At 39.3% G+C, this 19023-nt stretch overlaps 1 protein-coding gene across 6 annotated transcripts; it reads left to right on the top strand.

Annotated features, from left to right (window-relative positions):
* The first annotated feature begins 4655 nt into the window (after positions 1-4655).
* On the top strand, positions 4656-18346 carry LOC139578932 (SLAM family member 5-like). Of its 6 annotated transcripts, none has more exons than XM_071407071.1 (6): positions 4656-4848; positions 13589-13906; positions 13990-14271; positions 14385-14501; positions 14952-15022; positions 16290-18346. In XM_071407071.1, exons 1-6 carry the CDS (start codon positions 4779-4781, stop codon positions 16437-16439), a joined length of 1008 nt encoding a protein of 335 aa, XP_071263172.1. In that variant the 5' UTR covers positions 4656-4778; the 3' UTR covers positions 16440-18346. The 6 variants fall into 6 exon arrangements, with proteins under 6 accessions (XP_071263172.1, XP_071263176.1, XP_071263173.1 ...); XM_071407075.1 differs by having other exon boundaries at positions 14385-14505; XM_071407072.1 differs by lacking the exon at positions 14385-14501.
* Positions 18347-19023: the final 677 nt, after the last annotated feature.

Raw genomic sequence — 19023 nt, 5'->3', positions numbered from 1 at the left:
ATCATCCATCAACATTCAAACATTCTCTGGAGAATATTAAGTGTGATAATGAATGCACACAGAATGGGTTAGACAGAATCAGCTCTTTGAGAGGGACACGCACAGGATAAGTGAACTGTGTTGGCGTCTCCCTATGGTGAATAATACTGCAAAGATGTCTGGGAACACCACCAAGGCTGCTGCTGGGATAACAGGATAGTATCTTACTCCACGCCTCTCGTCTTTGTTGTGTGGAGTTGTGTGGGGAAAAACAAATACAATACCTGACATAGTGTTTTCAGAACCAAAACTTGAATGAAACTGTAGACCTATACAGTGGGGAGAACAAGTATTTGATACACTGCCGATTTTGCAGGTTTTCCTACTTACAAAGCATGTAGAGGTCTGTAATTTTTATCATAGGTACACTTCAACTATGAGAGACGGAATCTAAAACAAAAATCCAGAAAATCACATTGTATGATTTTTAAGTAATTAATTTGCATTTTATTGCATGACATAAGTATTTGATACATCAGAAAAGCAGAACTTAATATTTGGTACAGAAACCTTTGTTTGCAATTACAGAGATCATACGTTTCCTGTAGTTCTTGACTAGGTTTGCACACACTGCAGCAGGGATTTTGGCCCACTCCTCCCTACAGATCTTCTCCAGATCCTTCAGGTTTCGGGGCTGTCGCTGGGCAATACGGACTTTCAGCTCCATCCAAAGATTTTCTATTGGGTTCAGGTCTGGAGACTGGCTAGGCCACTCCAGGACCTTGAGATGCTTCTTACGGAGCCACTCCTTAGTTGCCATGGCTGTGTGTTTCGTGTCGTTGTCATGCTGGAAGACCCAGCCACGACCCATCTTCAATGCTCTTACTGAGGGAAGGAGGTTGTTGGCCAAGATCTCGCGATACATGGCCCCATCCATCCTCCCCTCAATACGGTGCAGTCGTCCTGTCCCCTTTGCAGAAAAGCATCCCCAAAGAATGATGTTTCCACCTCCATGCTTCACGGTTGAGATGGTGTTCTTGGGGTTGTACTCATACTTCTTCTTCCTCCAAACACGGCGAGTGGAGTTAGACCAAAAAGCTCTATTTTTGTCTCATCAGACCACATGACCTTCTCCCATTCCTCCTCTGGATCATCCAGATGGTCATTGGCAAACTTCAGACAGGCCTGGACATGCACTGGCTTAAGCAGGGGGACCTTGCGTGCGCTGCAGGATTTTAATCCATGACGGCGTAGTCTGTTACTAATGGTTTTCTTTGAGACTGTGGTCCCAGCTCTCTTCAGGTCATTGACCAGGTCCTGCCGTGTAGTTCTGGGCTGATCCCTCACCTTCCTCATGATCATTGATGCCCCACGAGGTGAAATCTTGCATGGAGCCCCAGACCGAGGGTGATTGACCGTCATCTTGAACTTCTTCCATTTTCTAATAATTGCGCCAACAGTTGTTTCCTTCTCACCAAGCTGCTTGCCTATTGTCCTGTAGCCCATCCCAGCCTTGTGCAGGTCTACAATTTTATCCCTGATGTCCTTACACAGCTCTCTGGTCTTGGCCATTGTGGAGAGGTTGGAATCTGTTTGATTGAGTGTGTGGACAGGTGTCTTTTATACAGGTAACGAGTTCAAACAGGTGCAGTTAATACAGGTAATGAGTGGAGAACAGGAGGGCTTCTTAAAGAAAAACTAACAGGTCTGTGAGAGCCGGAATTCTTACTGGTTGGTAGGTGATCAAATACTTATGTCATGCAATAAAATGCAAATTAATTATTTAAAAATCATACAATGTGATTTTCTGGATTTTTGTTTTAGATTCCGTCTCTCACAGTTGAAGTGTACCTATGATAAAAATTACAGACCTCTACATGCTTTGTAAGTAGGAAAACCTGCAAAATCGGCAGTGTATCAAATACTTGTTCTCCCCACTGTATATACTGTATATACAGGGACTTCAGAAAGTATTCACACCCCTTGACGTTTTCCACATTTTGTTGTGTTACAGCCTGAATTTAAAATTGATTAAATGTAGTTTTTGTGTCACTGGCCTACACACAATACCCCATAATGTCAAAGAGGAATTATGTTTTTGGACATTTTTACAAAATAACTAAAACTGAAAATCTGAAATGTCTTGAGTCAATAAGTATTCAACCCCTTTGTTATGGCAAGCCTAAATATGTTCAGGAGAAAATAATTAGCTTAACAAGTCACAGAACAAGTTGCATGGACTTGTGTGCAATAATATTGTTTAACATGCTTTTTGAATGACTACCTCATCTCTGTACCCCACACATACAATTATCTGTAAGGTCCCCTCAGTCGAGCAGTGAATTTCAAACACAAAGAGAATTTAGGCTTTCAAATGGCTTGCAAAGAAAGCCACATTTTAGTAGATTATGTAAAAATGTAAAAAACAAACATTGAATATATCCCTTTGAGCATGGTGAAGTTATTAATTACACTTTGGATGGTGTATCAATACACCCAGTCACTACAAAGATACAGGCGTCCTTCCTAACTCAGTTGACGGAGAGGAAGGAATCCGCTCAGGGATTTCACCATGAGGACAATGGTGACTTTAAAACCATGACAGAGCCATTAATGGATTTGATAGGAGAAAACTGAAGATGGACCAGCAACATTGTAATTAATCCACAATACTAAATCGAAGCCAGTACAGAATAAAAATATTCCAAAACATGCATAATGTTTGCAATAAGCCAAAGAAATGTACTTTATGTCCTGAGTACAATGTGTTATGTTTGGGGAAAATCCAACACAACACATCACTGAGTACCACTAAGTACCCATATTTTCAAGCATGGTGGTGGCTACATCATGTTACGGGTATGCTTGTCATCGGGAAGGACTTGGGAGTTTGTTTAGGATTTTTTTTTAATGGAATAGAGCTAAGCACAGGCAACATCCTAGAGGAAAACATGGTTCGGTCTGATTTCCAACAGACTGGGAGACAAATTCACCTTTCAGCAGGACAATAACCTAAAATAAAAGGCCAAATATACACTGGAGTTGGTTACCAAGACTACATTGAATGTTCCTGAGTGGCCTAATAACAGTTTTCACTTAAATCGGCTTGAAAATCTATGTCAAAACTTGAAAAAGTCTGTTTAGCAATGATCAACAACCTACTTGACAGAGCTTGAAGAATAAGAATAATGTGCAAATACTGTGAGAAGCTCTTAGAGACTTACCCAGAAAGACACAGCTGTAATAGCTGCCCAAGATGCTTCTACAAATCATTCACTCAGGGCTGTTCAAAGGCACTTAAATCTTTTGTCTTACCCATTCACTCTCTGAATGGAACACATACACAATCCAAGTCTCAATTGTCTCAAGGCTTAAAAATACTTATTTAACCTGTCTCCTCCCCTTCATCTACACTGATTGAAGTGGATTTAAAAGGTGACCGTGACATCAAGGGATCATAGCTTTCACCTGGATTCACCTGGTCTGTCTATGTCATGGAAAGAGCAGGTTTTCCTAATATTTTGTACACTCAGTGTATATACCTCACACAATAGCACACAGAAGTCTACCATGCAAGATAATGTAAACTGCAAATAGTTCACAGTGAAATTCTCTTTTCTCCACTAGAAGGTGCTCTTTAATCGATGTACCTTCCACGGGACGGTTGAGCTAACATAAGCTAATGCGATTAGCATGAGTTTGTAAGTAACATGAACATTTCCCAGGACATAGACATATCTGATATTGGCAGAAAGCTTAAATTCTTGTTAATCTAACTGCACTGACCAATTTACAGTAGCTATTACAGTGAAATAATACCATGCTATTGTTTGAGGAGAGTGCACAATTTTGAATATGAAAATGTATTATTAAACAAATTAGGCACATTTTGGCAGTCTTGATACAGAAATGCAATGGAATATTGGATCAGTCTAAAACTTTCACTGCTGCCACCTAGTGGCCAAAATCGAAATTGCACCTGGGCTGGAATAATACATTATGGCCTTTCTCTTGCATTTCAAAGATGATGGTATAAAAAAATACAAAAGAACGGTTGTTTTTTTCTTTGTATTATCTTTTACCAGATCTATTGTGTTATTTTCTCCTACATTCCTTTTACATTTCCAAAAATGTCAAAGTGTTTCCTTTCAAATGGTACCAAGAATATGCATATCCTTGCTTCAGGGCCTGACATACAGGCAGTTAGATTTGGGTATGTCATTTTAGGTGAAAATTGAAAAAAGGGGGTGGATCCTTAAGAGTTTTTTAACAACCTACACTCCGGTTCATCACTACATAACAAGTCTACTAACCGCTCTATATATCTCAAGAGGGATGGGTATTATAATGTAATGAGCTCAGACATGATGGGAGTCATGGATTATCCAATTTCTCACACATGCTTCTTCTTCTAAGCCTCCATCTCCTCAGGGTGTTGTGATGTTGACGGTGATGATGTGATTACTGACAGGGTAATCAGATACACCACTGTAGATGGAGTTGTAATCGTACCTCTCTACCCCGAGAGGGAGAGAAAGACTGGTGATGATACGAGGGGTGTAAACATTTGCAACTAAAACAGCAGTTTCTATTGGATAAATTCAGGTAGGTCCCTCCCCTTTCTGTTTCCTTTCTGTGATCCTTTCTGTGATCTTGTCCTGCAACAGAATCGTCTTAATGAATACACCACAGAGGGCTGCTGGTCTGGTTGAGTGTATTCTCTCCTCTGTACCAGGACAAGATCACATCTTTCCGGTTCTTCACAGTGCACACAACTGAACAGCTGGAGCTTTAGAGGAATGAACCATTTGTTGAGATGGAGAAGGCTTGCCAGACTGACGTTCATGCTGCTATATTTTGTCATTAATGGTATGTTTCTTTTGTTTTTACTGATTTGCTGCACTAACTAAAATTGTATGTGGGAGATGGTAGATAAGTAGCCTAATGTTTTTATTTTTAAATGTTCAATGTTTTAATTAGTAACATTGGTCAAATTCAAAAATGCTAAATCATTTAAACAGTGCAACATTTACACTGTGTGTAGCCTATCACTAAGACTCATTCCAAAATAGTATTCCTCCCTTTCCGGAGAGACGTCCTCCTGTATCCTGTCCAAGCATTCGACAAATTTTTACAGTACGGGATAGATACAGACAGAGACTAGTTTCTAAAAACAGAGCTCTTTAATGGAAAGAAAGAGTTGTAGGATATAAAAGTTTGTGATCTATACACCAACTACAGAGTATGCCAATACTTTATTGATTCATAAACTAATTTAGATGAGAGATTAAAAATATTTTGGAAACAACAGGCTGATAACCTTTTATAGTTCTCTGAGACTGAGACTGTAGCTTGTCATTTGAAACTCATTTGTGTTCTATTCGAATTTTGGCCAAATGACAGAAGTCACATGTTCACTGTGTTTAGGTTCACAGTGCCTGCCCATTGATGTTTGAAAAGACTAATGACTATGGATGTGACAATAAAACATGCACTTTTATGGACATGGCTTCATCCCCAAAATGAAGAAATTCTTTAATTAATGGATATCAATATCTAAAAGTCATTAGGTAAAATTAAACATTAAAACTCAGTGGCATTTAAGCTACTTTCGAGGGGGACATTAAACAGGAAATGTTTGTGGTTTCCTGTGATTATGTGGTCAGTGGCTGTCTGTCACATAGATGGATGGAAGAGCACGAGGCAGGTTGTTGGAACAGGCGATGTACTTTTTGACAAAGGTCATGGTCTGGTCACTAGTCAGCCCACCACAAATGTGATGTTCCTCTGTTCATAGCGTGAGAAAAAAAGGTGTGTTTTTAGGGTGTAAGTGTCTCGCTTGAATGTCTTAAAACTGAGAATGAAGACGTTCAAGAGCAATAAGAGCTACTCTAATTGACCAAAAGTATGTGGTCAGCAGTGGTGTAAAGTACTTAATTAAAAATACTTTACAGTACTATTTAAGTAGTTTTTTGGGGTATCTGTACTTTACTTTACTATTTATATTTTTGACAACTTTTACTTTTACTCCACTACATTCCTAAAGAAAATATTGTACTTTTTACTCCATACATTTTCCTTAACACCCAAAAGTACTCGTTACATTTTGAATGCTTAACAGGACAGGAAAATGGTCCAATTCACGGATTCATCCCTACTGCCTCTGATTTGGCAGACTCAATAAACACAAATGCTTCATTTGTAAATTATGTCTGAGTGTTGGAGTGTGCCCCTGAGTATCCGTAAATGAAAAAATAATAATAATAATGTTCCGCATGGTTTGCCAGATAAATTATAAGGAGTTTGAAATTATTTATACTTTTACTACTTTAGTATATTTTAGAAATTACATTAACTTTTGATACTAAAGTATATTTAAAATCAAATACGTTTGGACTTTTACTCAAGTAGTATTTTACTGGGTGACTTTCACTTTTACTTGAGACATTTTCCGTTAAGGTATCTTGGGTACTTTTTCCACCACTGGTGGTCAGCTGCTCATCGAACAACTCATTCCAAGATCATGGGCATTCATATGGAGTTGGACCCACCTTTGCTGCTATAACAGCCTCACCTCTACTGGGAAGGCTTTCCACTAGATTTTGGAACATTGCTGCGGGGACTTACTTCCATTCAGTTACAAGAGCATTAGTGAGGTTGGGCACTGATGTTGGTCAATTAGGCCTGGCTCGCAATTGGTGTTCCAATTCATCCCAAAGGTGTTTGATGGGGTTGTGGTCAGGGCTCTGTGCAGGCTCTGTGCAAGTTCTTCCATACCGATCTCGACAAACCATTTCTGTATGAACCCCACTTTGTGCATGGTGGCATTGTCATGCTGAAACAAGAAAGGGCCGTCCGAAACTGTGCCACAAAGTTGGAAGCACATAATCGTCTAGAAAGTCATTGTATTGTGTAGTGTAAGATTTCCCTTCACTGAAACTAAGGGGTCGAGATCGAACCATGAAAAACAGCCCAAGACCATTATTCCTCCTCCATCAAACTTTACAGTTGGCCTTATTAATTTGAGCAGCTAGCGTTCTCCTGGCATCCGCCAAACCCAGATTCATCCATCAGACTGCCAGATGGTGAAGCGTGATTTCCAATACTCAAGAGTCCAATGGTGGTGAGCTTTACTTTAATCCAGCTGACACTTCGCATTGCGCATGGTGATCTTAGGCTTGTGTGTGTGGCTGCTCGGCCATGGAAACCCATTTCATGAAGCTCCCGACGAACAGTTCTTGTGCTGACGTTGCTTCCAGAGGTAGTTTGGAACTCGGAAGTGAGTGTTGCAACCTAGGACAGACAATTTTTACACACTATTAGGCTAACGTTAACTAGCTGGCCTGGCACATCATTGCCAATGAAAGGAAGTTAGGCTAGCTAGCAAGCATTTTAGCCAGGCAGCCTCGAACAACATAAACTTAAAGTGTGTAGCCTACTATATGACCATTTCCAACATGAAAGAGGAGGACGTCATTGGCGTTTCTCTACAAGTTGGGTGAGTCAACATGTTTTTCCTACTTGCATGCAAGCACGCACACACACAGCAATCAGTACCATGGATAACCACATTATATTTAGCTTACATGGATTGGACTAAATGGTTTTTTGTATATTTTAGTTTTCACTGTTTTAGACTAAGCATAGGTGATTAGATGATTTTGGAATGCTAAGTTGAAATGGTGATGAAATAGTGGAGGCAGCGCCTGTTTTCTTTGCGACTTGTGGTAACTCTGTGGTTCTAAATCAATAGTTGTTTAGTAGTCCGAAAATTGCTTGACCATGCTGTAGGTCATGTAACTGTTTATTAAATGCAAATGGACATTGAATGTTTTGGTACACCTACTGGAGAGTTCTTCTTTGTCTACACCTATTCAGCATCGTTCACACACTCTTAAGCCTTAGCCTAACCCAACCAATGATTTCAAGACTAAAACTGGTGAAAGTAGTAGCCTACAATAAGGAAATACTCCACGTAAAAATATACTTCATATACTCCTTGGTCTATATCTTAATCTGACTTTGAAAGTGTCCAGATAAAAATATTTAATAAATATTAGATTATGCTTACCCAGACACTTGTCTAAATTGATGGGAAAATCAATGATATAACCACCCCCCAGCCACATCTAGCTGTGGATGGGTCATTATTGTCTTGACATGTTCATGAAATAGCAAGCTAGCTAAACAATGAACCATAACACCAACCCATAGCTTCAGTACAAACGGATTGGTATAGCTAGCCACCATCCATGAAGTTTGAATCTGCAGGTAGCTAAAGCTAACCAACTAGGTTCAATGTTAGCCAGCTAGCTAACATATGGCTATAACTAGCATCTCCTTTGTTTTGTTGACTTTGAGTGAGAGGTTGAGTGCCCTCACCTCCTCCCTGTAGGCTGTCTCGTTGTTGTTGGTAATCAAGCCCACTACTGTTCTGCCATCTGCAAACTTGATGATTGAGTTGGAGGAGTGCATGACCACGCAGTCATGGGTGAACATGGAGTACAGGAGGGGGCTGAGCACTCACCCTTGTGGGACCCCAGTGTTGAGGGTCAGCGAAGTGGAGATGTTGTTTTCTACCTTCACCACTTTTTAGTGGCCCGTCAGAAAGCCAAGGACCCAATTGCACAGGGCGGAGTTGAGATCCAGGGCCTCCAGCTTGATGATGAGCTTGGAGGGTACTATGGTGTTGAATAATGAGCTGTTGGCAATGAACAGCATTCTTACATAGGTATTTCTTTTGTCCAGATGGGATAGGGCAGTGTGCAGTGTGATGGCGATTGCGTCTGTGGACCTGGAGCGGGACTCTAACCCGGAAGCTTATGAGAAAATGCCGCCATCCATCCACGGTTTCTGGTTAGGGTTAGGTTTTAATAGTCACAGTGGGTACGACATCTCCAATGCACTTCTTTATAAACACACTCACCGAGTCAGGGTATAGGTCGATGTTGTTCTCTGAGGCTGACCGGAACATATTCCAGTCCGCGCGATCAAAACAATCTTGAAGCGTGGCTTACGATTGGTCGGACCAGCATTGAATGGTTCTCGTCACTGGTACATCCTGTTTGAGTTTCTGCCTATAAGGCCTCAGAGCCTTGGATCATTACTGTTCTGTTATTATATAAACATTACATTTTGGGGTTGTGTCCACGTACAATTGTTTCATGGTCTTGCTTCCACACATTTTAAGACGTTTGTTTGCCTTGCGCAGGGCTGCATGCCAAGAATTTGAAAAGATCCACCTTGATTTCTTAGTATTTTTTGTTGCATAAAGTCTGCTCTTATGGTCTCTGTGTGCTCTTTTAAAACATTTGCTTCACTGGCAATACCTTTTGCATTTTGGATTGCAAGGTTGCTGAGTTTGGGGCTTGTAAATGTATCCGTCTTAGTTTATTACAGCTGGATACAGTATGTGTTACAGCTGGTTTGCAGTTGGCTAGTTGTAGCTAGATGTTTTTGAATGTAAACAAAGCCTACCTCGATTGTTTTCTGTCTGAATTGTTTTCTCTTGCTTGTGTAAGTTTAGGTACTAGTTTCCCTGTCCTTTGTCCTGTCCTTTGTCCTTTTGATTGTCCTTTTTGTTATTTGTTAGCTAGCTATGTTTTTTAGCTAACAGCAGGTAGCCAGTAGCTAGAAACTCTTAGCAACTCCATAACAACGTGTAAGCAACTGTTTACTCAACTGGATAGCTAACAAGCTATCTGGATAAAAGTTGTCTTCTGATGTTGTATTCTTAGTCCTTCTTTATCTTTCACTCACTTGTTTTTCTCAAATGTACTCTTCCTCGAAATCATTTGAAATATAATATCTAATACTAGATATTAGGAGCTCATCCTTTTACCAGCTGCTCTTGGAACTTGAAACAATAACTCATAACTAATGTTTTGAAATGATCTGTCATTTTCCATTGAGAAATATATTTCCCTACAAAAATCATTGCAGTTGTGCAGTTGCACATGCTGTTTTATAGCGTCCAAAATAACATAGTTACAGTCACTTTTGTACCTGCAGGGTTAATGTTATATTATACTGTACAATTCAGTAATTGTGTAGTACAGGGGTAGACAACCCTGTTCCTGGAGTGCCGCAGTTACTACTACAGGATTTTGTTCCAACTAGGCACCACACCTGACCAACTGAGCTAATTGATCAGTTCAGTTATTGCCTAAATTCAACACACCTGTCCTTCCAGGTCGGTTAAATGAAAAACATCAATTGCCTGCGTCACTCCAGGACCGTGGTTGCCCACCCCTGGTGTAGTGGTTATGTCCTAACTCTAGTTATTCTGCAGTTATACTGCAATTGCTGCATTCAAAATAACCATTATACAGCAAATACTGTAACTGCAGTTTCACAATTCAAATGAATTACAAGTTGACGGCAAAGCCAATGCTGTGTTGTTAATCGTCAGTTTTACTGTTACAGTAGCCAGCTGCAGAAATAGCCTCTCAACTGTTGCACACATTTTATTTTTACTGTTTTTCTTATATCAAGTCGCTGTCTGAGTGTTGTCCTTTGTTACAATCCATATAGCGATGCTGAGAAGTATGTTTATCCTAAATGAACAAGACGTTGGTATGTAAGTATGTGTGGGTGAGACATTAACTCAGAAAGATATTAGGCTTATACCGTATGCATACTTTATATCAAGTGTCTGGAGTATGTACGCTGGAGGCTAGCTTCCTTGTGCTGAAGAACATGCAATACTAGGGAGGCTATCACCACAATGATCGTCACATCACCAATTTGCATAGTTCATTTGCTTAGAGAATGTGAAAACAATGTGGAAAGTCTGTAGTTACGCTCCTCGGCCTTACCCACCCATGCAAAATAGCCTTCCTTTTCCCAGTGCAATTTCACTTTCACTTTTAGAAATCCAAAGACCCCTATCAGGTCTACATTGATCCGACAACTGTAAGAATTATAAGAGTCACGGGTAGACATTACAGAGAACTATTTGTTCGCTACAGTGAAAAGTACTCATTGCAGTGGAAACTTATTTCCCCACATAGGCCTGTGTGTGAGATGGGACTGTGTGGGGCTTCTTCACAGTGTGGTCAAACAGCTAACGTGACAGAAAGGCGGACCACACGATGTAACAGACTGATGGGAAAGGAAACGACTCTGTGTTCACAAGCAGAGACACAGTCACATATTCAGATAGACAATGTATACAGTTCGCTATTGGAGGACAAATACATTACGTTCGTAGGGTGTGCATGAGTTCTCTTCTATTCACCTGTAGAACTAATACTGAAAAGTTGCTCTTGTACAATCCCAATAATATACTGTTGGGCCTATGAGCCAATAACCAGATTATTAAGCTAATGACCTGGGTAACCTAATGCCTAATTGAGCCTACCTGCCGCATACATTAAGCCTATGTCTCCTCAGAGGATGTGACCTCAAACATTTGTTCTACCTTACTCAAGGCCTAAAACCATAGCCGTCTGAAGTACGGCCCCTGAAAAATCAGAAGGGGAAAATAGATATGTATTTTTTTCAAAACAGAAGTGCACTGGGCTTTTAATAGTCCTGTATAAGCGGACCTATATAGCTGTCTGTAGTGCGAGGGAAAAAACATCCACCCTTAGTCAATGAAAAAAATAGCAGTACCCTCACCCCCATACTCTTTCCTGTGGCTGTGCCAAAAACCTCCAAATCCTTTGCAATTAGCACTATTTTATTTGGGAAAAAGAAATGTATTATTGACAGTGGTGTAAAGTACTTAATTAAAAATATTTTTAAGTACTACTTAAGTAGTTTTTGTGAGTATCTGTACTTTACTTTTTTTAATCTTTATTTATATTTTTGACTACTTTTACTTTTCCTCCACTACACTCCTAAAGAAAATAATATACGTTTTACTCCATACATTTTTCCTGACACCCAAAAGTACTCATTACATTTTGAATGCTTAGCAGGACAAAAAAAAGTCAAATGCAGGCACTTATCAAGAGAACATGCCTGGTCATTCCTACTGCCTCTGATCTGGCGAACTCACTGAACACAAATGCTTAGTTTGTAAATTATGTGTAAGTGTTGGAGTGTGCCCCTGGCAAGCCATAAAAAAAATAAAAAAAATCAGGTTTGTTTAAAATAAGGAAATTGAAATTATTAATAATTTTACTTTTGATACTTAAGTATAATTTAGCTATTACTGTAACGGCAGCCTTCCTCCTCTTCACGAGAAGAGAGGGTGTAACAGGGATCGGACCAACACGCAGCGTAGCCAGTGCTCAACATGTTTAATAAAACGATAAACAGTGAACACTTAAAACGAATACAAAATAACAAATGTGGCAACCCGATACAGCCCTATCTGGTGCAGAGAAAACACAAAAACAGGAAACAACCACCCACAAACCCCAACACAAAACAAGCCACCTATATATGATTCCCAATCAGAGACAACACAAAACACCTGTCTCTGATTGAGAACCATATTAGGCCAAACATAGAAACAGACAAACTAGACACACAACATAGAATGCCCACCCAGCTCACGTCCTGACCAACACTAAAACAAGCAAAACACACAAGAACTATGGACAGAACGTGACAATTACATATACTTTTGATACTTAAGTAGATTTAAAACCAAATACTTTTACACTTTTACTCAAGTAGTATTTTACTGGGTGACAATTTATTATTTAGGTATCTTTACTTTTATTCAAGTATGACAATTGGATACTTTTTCCACCTCTGATTATTGATATACTTTACATCTGTGTAGATAATTACATCTGAGTAATTTAGCAGACACTTATAGGCTACAGCTGCTTATAATCTGTATATTTTTGCAGTGTCCATTTGTTCAGAATTCCTGCCTCTTTCCTACTGCTAGTAGGACAACCATCATGCCCCTGATCTATTTATCTGTGTTCTCAACACAACACCTTGTTTTGTGCTTATAATCTGAATACACAGCTGCTTATAATCTGAATATTTTTGCAGTGTCCATTTGTACAGAATTCCTGCCTCTTTCCTACTGCTAGTAGGACAACCATCATGCCCCTGATCTATTTATCTGTGTTCTCAACACAACACCTTGTTTCAACAAATAACACATAGTCTAATGCCTACAAAAGTCCTCTAATGCTGAAATGTTCCTCTGACCCTGAAATTCAGAGGATACGATCTAGGCTATTTAATTATGTTCGGTGGTAATGAAATATCTCTGTAAAGTCATGTGCTTTTTCACTGATATCCTTGACTTTTATTTGGGGGGAAAAACAACAGTCAATTGGGGAAGAACTTCCCTCACTCAGAGAATGCATTTCCATGTGAACTTAATTTCTGACAAAATATTCAACTACTAGTCCAAACAATTATTTCCTGCCCCCAACCATCACATTAGACCTGTAAATAACTAAGAAGGACTGTGATACTAAAGTCAGTAGTGTCATTCCAGACGACTACATTATAGACGTGCAGAAAAAATGAACTAATGATTGAATGTCAGTCATCTTCAGTGCCGTCTGACATCAGATCACAATATCATGTGGATGCAGTTACTGACATGTTAAACACGTATCCTTGTATTGTGAGATTTAGTGTGTAACTGCAGTCATTGTGTTAATATTTAGTCTCTCTCTTTCCACAGTAGTCTGTGCTTCTCAGCAAACAGTCCAGTGTAAGACTCAGCAGGTGAAAGGCATCGTGGGAAAGACTTTCTCTTTTCCAGAGAGGGTGATCAAGTCTGGCAATTTACTTTATGGAGACCTTGGCAGTATTGCAAATGTGTTCCCTGGTAAAGAAGGCAAAGTCACCCTTGAGAAGAGATTTGAAAACCGCCTCCGCTTAAACAATGTTACAAGATACTTCACTCTGTCAGACCTTCAGATAGACGATGCTGGGAATTATACTCTGGAGATAACACATGAAGGAAAAAAATGTACAAGAGTTGAGCTCACTGTGTACAGTAAGTGTGTGTGTGTGTGTTATATATTACGAACACATTTAATATAGGTTGCAATTTCAATTTATTCATATTTTTTCTTCCAGATGTTGTTTCCAAACCTCAGGTGACGGAGTGTGACAGCAGCTCCTGTAGTGTGCTGTGTTCTGTGGACAACGAAAAAGAGGTGACCTTGACCTTGTACAGGGGAGAGGAAATACTAAACCAGACCAGCAGTCCTGACCTCACCACCGATCTATCTCTCCGTTTGGAGGTAGAGGGAAAGAACTACAACTCCACCTACAGCTGTGTGGCTGCTAACCCTGTCAGCAATGAGACAGTTCATGTCCCAAAATGTTGCAGTGAAGATGGTCATCCCAAGGAGACAGGTAAGACACATTTTCAATTAAAGCCATCCAGAAAATAATTACCAAGTGAAAGTGAAGTGTAGTTGAGCTCATTCAAAACATACTTTGCATAATTACCTTGTGTTTTATTTCAGACAGTGATGGGATGACTCTGGGTTTGCTTATTATTGCTGTAATCTGCGTTTTGGTTGCCTCAGGGCTGGTTGGACTTGCAATCTATCTAAAGAAGAGTAGAAATGGACACTCACAAGGCAGGTATTTATCTTTTAGAGGTGTGAGGTCACTCCCCAAAGTCAAAACAAGCTTAGCCTTTTTTAGTTCGTTTTTTTTACAATCAATGTAGTGTTTTGGAAAAGGTAGGAAATGTTTGCTTGAACACAGGATGCAGGTCAAATAAAGTGTCATATCTTCCACACTTCCTCTGCTTGGTCAGACAGTGTCATTATCCCAGACAACTTCTCTAAATGTTGAAAAAGCAGAAGGCACACACACACACGCTCTCTCTCTGATAATGATTACTTGAATAGCATGGCTTATCTGACACCAAAATGACTGCAACCACAGAGACCTGTACTCATAGTAACAAATGAGTCCTGAGTGTTTACAGAACCTGTCCTGGGCGGTGAGCGTCTGTATGTCTCTGTCAGTTAGTCACACCTCACCTTAGGCCTATATTTACTTTACTTTATTTGTCTTCTTAGATTCATCCGAAAGAGTGCAAGTTGACATTGAGTATGCAACGATAACTCCTAAAAAACGAACAGATAATCAGGTTAGTAAAAATGTTACAGGCTGATTGACAATACAGCAGCTTTAGCAGCCCTCATGGCTACAACTGTAGGCTTCAGCTCTGTGCCAGTGGGTTAATGTGGTCTTGAGTTGCACAGACCACCTGAGTTTGATACCCGGCCTGATGTCATTGCAAACAGTTTTGCCCATATGATATGGTTGGATTGCACAATGAGAAGCAACACAGCACACACAGGAGTGCCAGTTCTAGGTCCAAAAGACTCCTTAACAGCTTCTATCCCCAAGCCGTGAGACTCCTGTACATCTAATCAAATGGCTACCCAGTCTATTTGCATTGCCCCCCCCCCCCCCCCTCTTTTTCGCTGCTGCTACTCTCTGTTTATTATGTATGCATAGTCACTTTACCTCTACCGACATGTACATAATACCTCGACTAACCGGTGCCCCCACACATTGAGTCTGTACCAGAACCCCCTGTACTGTACAGTTGAAGTCGTAAGTTTACATACACCTTGGCCAAGTACATTTAAATTCAGTTTTTCTGAATTCCTGATAATTAATCCTAGTAAAAAAATCCCTGTTTTAGGTCAGTTAGGATCACCACTTCATTTTAAGAATGTGAAATATCAGAATAATAGCATAGAGAATTAAAAATGACTTGTGTCATGCACAAAGTAGATGTCCTAACCGACTTGTCAAAACTAGAGTTTGTTAACAAGAAATTTGTGGAGTGGTTGAAAAACGAGTTTTAATGACTCCAACCTAAGTGTATGTAAACTTGTGACTTCAACTGTATATAGTCTCACTATTGTTATTTTACTGCTGCTCTTTATTTATTTGTTACTTTTTTAAACATTTTACTTAACGCTTATTTTCTTAAAACGGCATTATTGGTTAAGGGCTTGTAAGTAAGTATTTCACTGTAAGGTCTACACCTGCTGTATTCAGTGCATGTGACAAATAACATTTTATTTTATTTTATTAGTAATGCCTTTATAGTCTGTGGACTTTTAAAGTCAGGCTTTGTGATTCCTTCCACTAGCTTTAGGAAAGGTTCTAGATGTGTTGTGTTGACTGTTGAGTTCCCTACTTCAGAACAATGAGAGTAGACAAGAGAGTGTCAGGCGTATCCTGTTTCCTTCCTTCCTCTGGCACAACGTTTCTAATAAAGCATAAGATCCTTTTTTATTTTTGTTACTTTCCTAACCTCTTTTATCTCCCCTCTGCCCCTTCTTCCCCTGTCCCTCTCTGTCCTTCCCTCCCCTACCTACCTCCTTCTCCCTGCCTAGGAGGAGCGAACAGAGATCCCAGAATTGGAGTCGCACAGAACAGATATACCAGAATTGGAGTCGCGTAGAGAAAACCCTACCCTGACATCAGTTTATGATACACTCCTGTTACATCGCATGGCTGCCAGCAGGGATGTTGACACAGCATGAAAGAGCAAAACGGGAAGTCAATGGGAGGCCGAAATGATAACTGACATCCTGTAGAGGTTGGTATATCATAAAGAGGACGTTGAAACAAAATTAAAGTGCAAAAATATTCACCCAGAAAACCTTTTAGAGGCACAGTTGTTATTGGAGAAAATCCCCCTGGAACTGTTGCGCTGATGTTATAATTTCAGGCTTTCTTTGTAGGTCATTCTCACAGACCTGTCAAATAGGGGCCTCGATGACATCCACTGATACTGACCAATTCAATAACTATGCATTGAGTTAGTAGCAGGATCAGGATACTCCGTCTTTTTAAATGTCTTTTGTCCCAAATCCCAATGTATAAGTTAAAACATATGGAACATATATTTTTGTGTTTGCTATGCTACTGCTGGTCCAAAGCTTATTTTCAGTTCTGTCTGTTCTGTTACCTACACATAGGTGCCTCCCCTGTATCTTTTATAGCTGGTCATTGTTTAGCTTGCCAGTGGATAGCAGCTGTGTACATAATATAAAAAGAGCAGGCGTTTGAGATAAAGCCACCTACTCCTTAGAAGCTATGGCTGTTAGGCTCCTTTAGACACTAAAGGTCCATAGATACATGTTTTCCTTTCACCATGTATGTTGTATTGAAACATTTCTGAGGGGCAGATCTTGACTTTCCATTTGATCTTGAGTGACATTTTCCTCTTCTTAATGCTTTTTGCTAAATGTATCTCTGGGCTAAATTGTAGCTCTTAATTAGCTGGTTTTGTTTATTATGACGGACCATTTATTGGTTGTCCTTGTCTATGTAGCACATCCTCCCTTAAGAATACAATCACTCCCTCCTGCAGACTCTGTACACTCTCCTTCTATCAGAGCATGTTGTGCTCCACCTACATTAGTGCAGCCTTTGTATATATCTGTGCCAGCGCAGGTTAATGTGACCCGAAAATACAACATCTGTCGATACCATAGTGAGTTGTTGCACTGTAGGCTATTTCATTGTTATACTACTCTATTTCAGAGTAGTTACTGAGACTAAATATGAAGATATAATTCACTTTTCAACTATTTTAAAATAATCTCTTGACTTATTCAAACTGATAAAAATAAACATGTTGTACTGAGCTTCAATATATTAAGTCAAAGACTTACCTATACATTTAATTTAAAGTCATAAAATGTGTATATTTCCTGATGTTTAACAGTAATCAATACATCAGTACCCTTGCTTGAAATATATACATGTTTTTCATACCCTAGCACAACCCAAACTATGATGGTAGATTACGCCGTTCCCCATTTATGTTTTTGTTGTCATTTAAATCTTTGTAAACAAACAATGTATTGCTTCAGAATACCTGTGTAAACTGTCATTCCTTGAATCCATAGCTGCTTCTATGAGTTTGAGAGTGGCAACATTTCTCCAGAGACATTTCTCCAGAAACACAACTCCATGTTTTGGTTTTAATGTAACCTACTTCTAAGGTCAAATAGGAGGGACCACTGTAATTGGTTGGTGGATTCTCTATTTAGTAAGTGTATGTGACTTTTTGTTCTGTCACTTTGCATGGCAGGCAGCTGTACATTTCAATTTTAAAAACAATAATGACTGTAAACAGTGAATTCTTAACTTTTTATTTAAAAATCCTATAAAATTTCCAGCTTTGTTTTGAGGAAACGTCAGCCTTTTCTTCCAATCCTTTTCCCCCATCTAGTGGTTGAATGTTTTTATACTTAAGTCTAATGTATGATCTGAGACGGTGTACTGTAAATTGTGTAAATTGTGTAAGTGTATCTTAAATCATGTGCAACCAAAATGTTCTCAAACATTTCTATGCTTTAGACTGTGGTCACGCATTTTTGTGCCAATGTGCCATTATTGTGACATTATTGTGAGTAAAAATTAAAATATTTGTGAAATATGCCATGTCCTTGCTATTTTTATTGTTTAAATCACATTTGGTAGCAAAACATGAAAGCCTCATTTATCAGTCTGTGTATTTCTGTTATTTATGTTCATTTTAATAGTGTTATATTACTGTATTGTTGATTTTGTATTATAGATGTGTTGTGGTAGAGTGTAATAATATGTTGTGTTATGTACTGTTTTATTTTGTATGTAATTGCGTAATGGTGACTGGACCCCAGGAAGAGTAGCTAATGTGGGTCTGGAATAAATACAAATGTTATGTAATTTTCCAAGAAAATCAGATTGCGCAATGTTGTAATTTGTTTAACTCCAGTGTTTTGTTACAGGAAATGAGTAACCTTCGTATATAAAACACACGTTAGCTTTCAGTCTGTAGCAGCATGGACAAAGTGGTGGGTAGCCTACCTTTATACTTTTAATTTGATTCCTGATCGATAGCATAACTCCACAAAGTTACGTTTTCTACTACAATCACGGAAGTGGGGTACGGAAGCAATCTTTCTCAATTGAAAGCAGTTCATCCAAGTGTGAATTCAAGCAATAACGACCCCACACTGGATTGTAGCTCCTGTCCACCCACTCTAAATGAATAAAAACACGCTTTGGTGATGAAATGTAACTTCCTTATGTTATAAAATACATATCACCAAGTCAAATATGAATATTCAT

Source organism: Salvelinus alpinus, chromosome 6 (assembly GCF_045679555.1).
Source record: "Salvelinus alpinus chromosome 6, SLU_Salpinus.1, whole genome shotgun sequence".
Lineage (NCBI taxonomy): Eukaryota > Metazoa > Chordata > Actinopteri > Salmoniformes > Salmonidae > Salvelinus > Salvelinus alpinus.
This window is presented reverse-complemented; position numbering and strand designations above follow the sequence as displayed.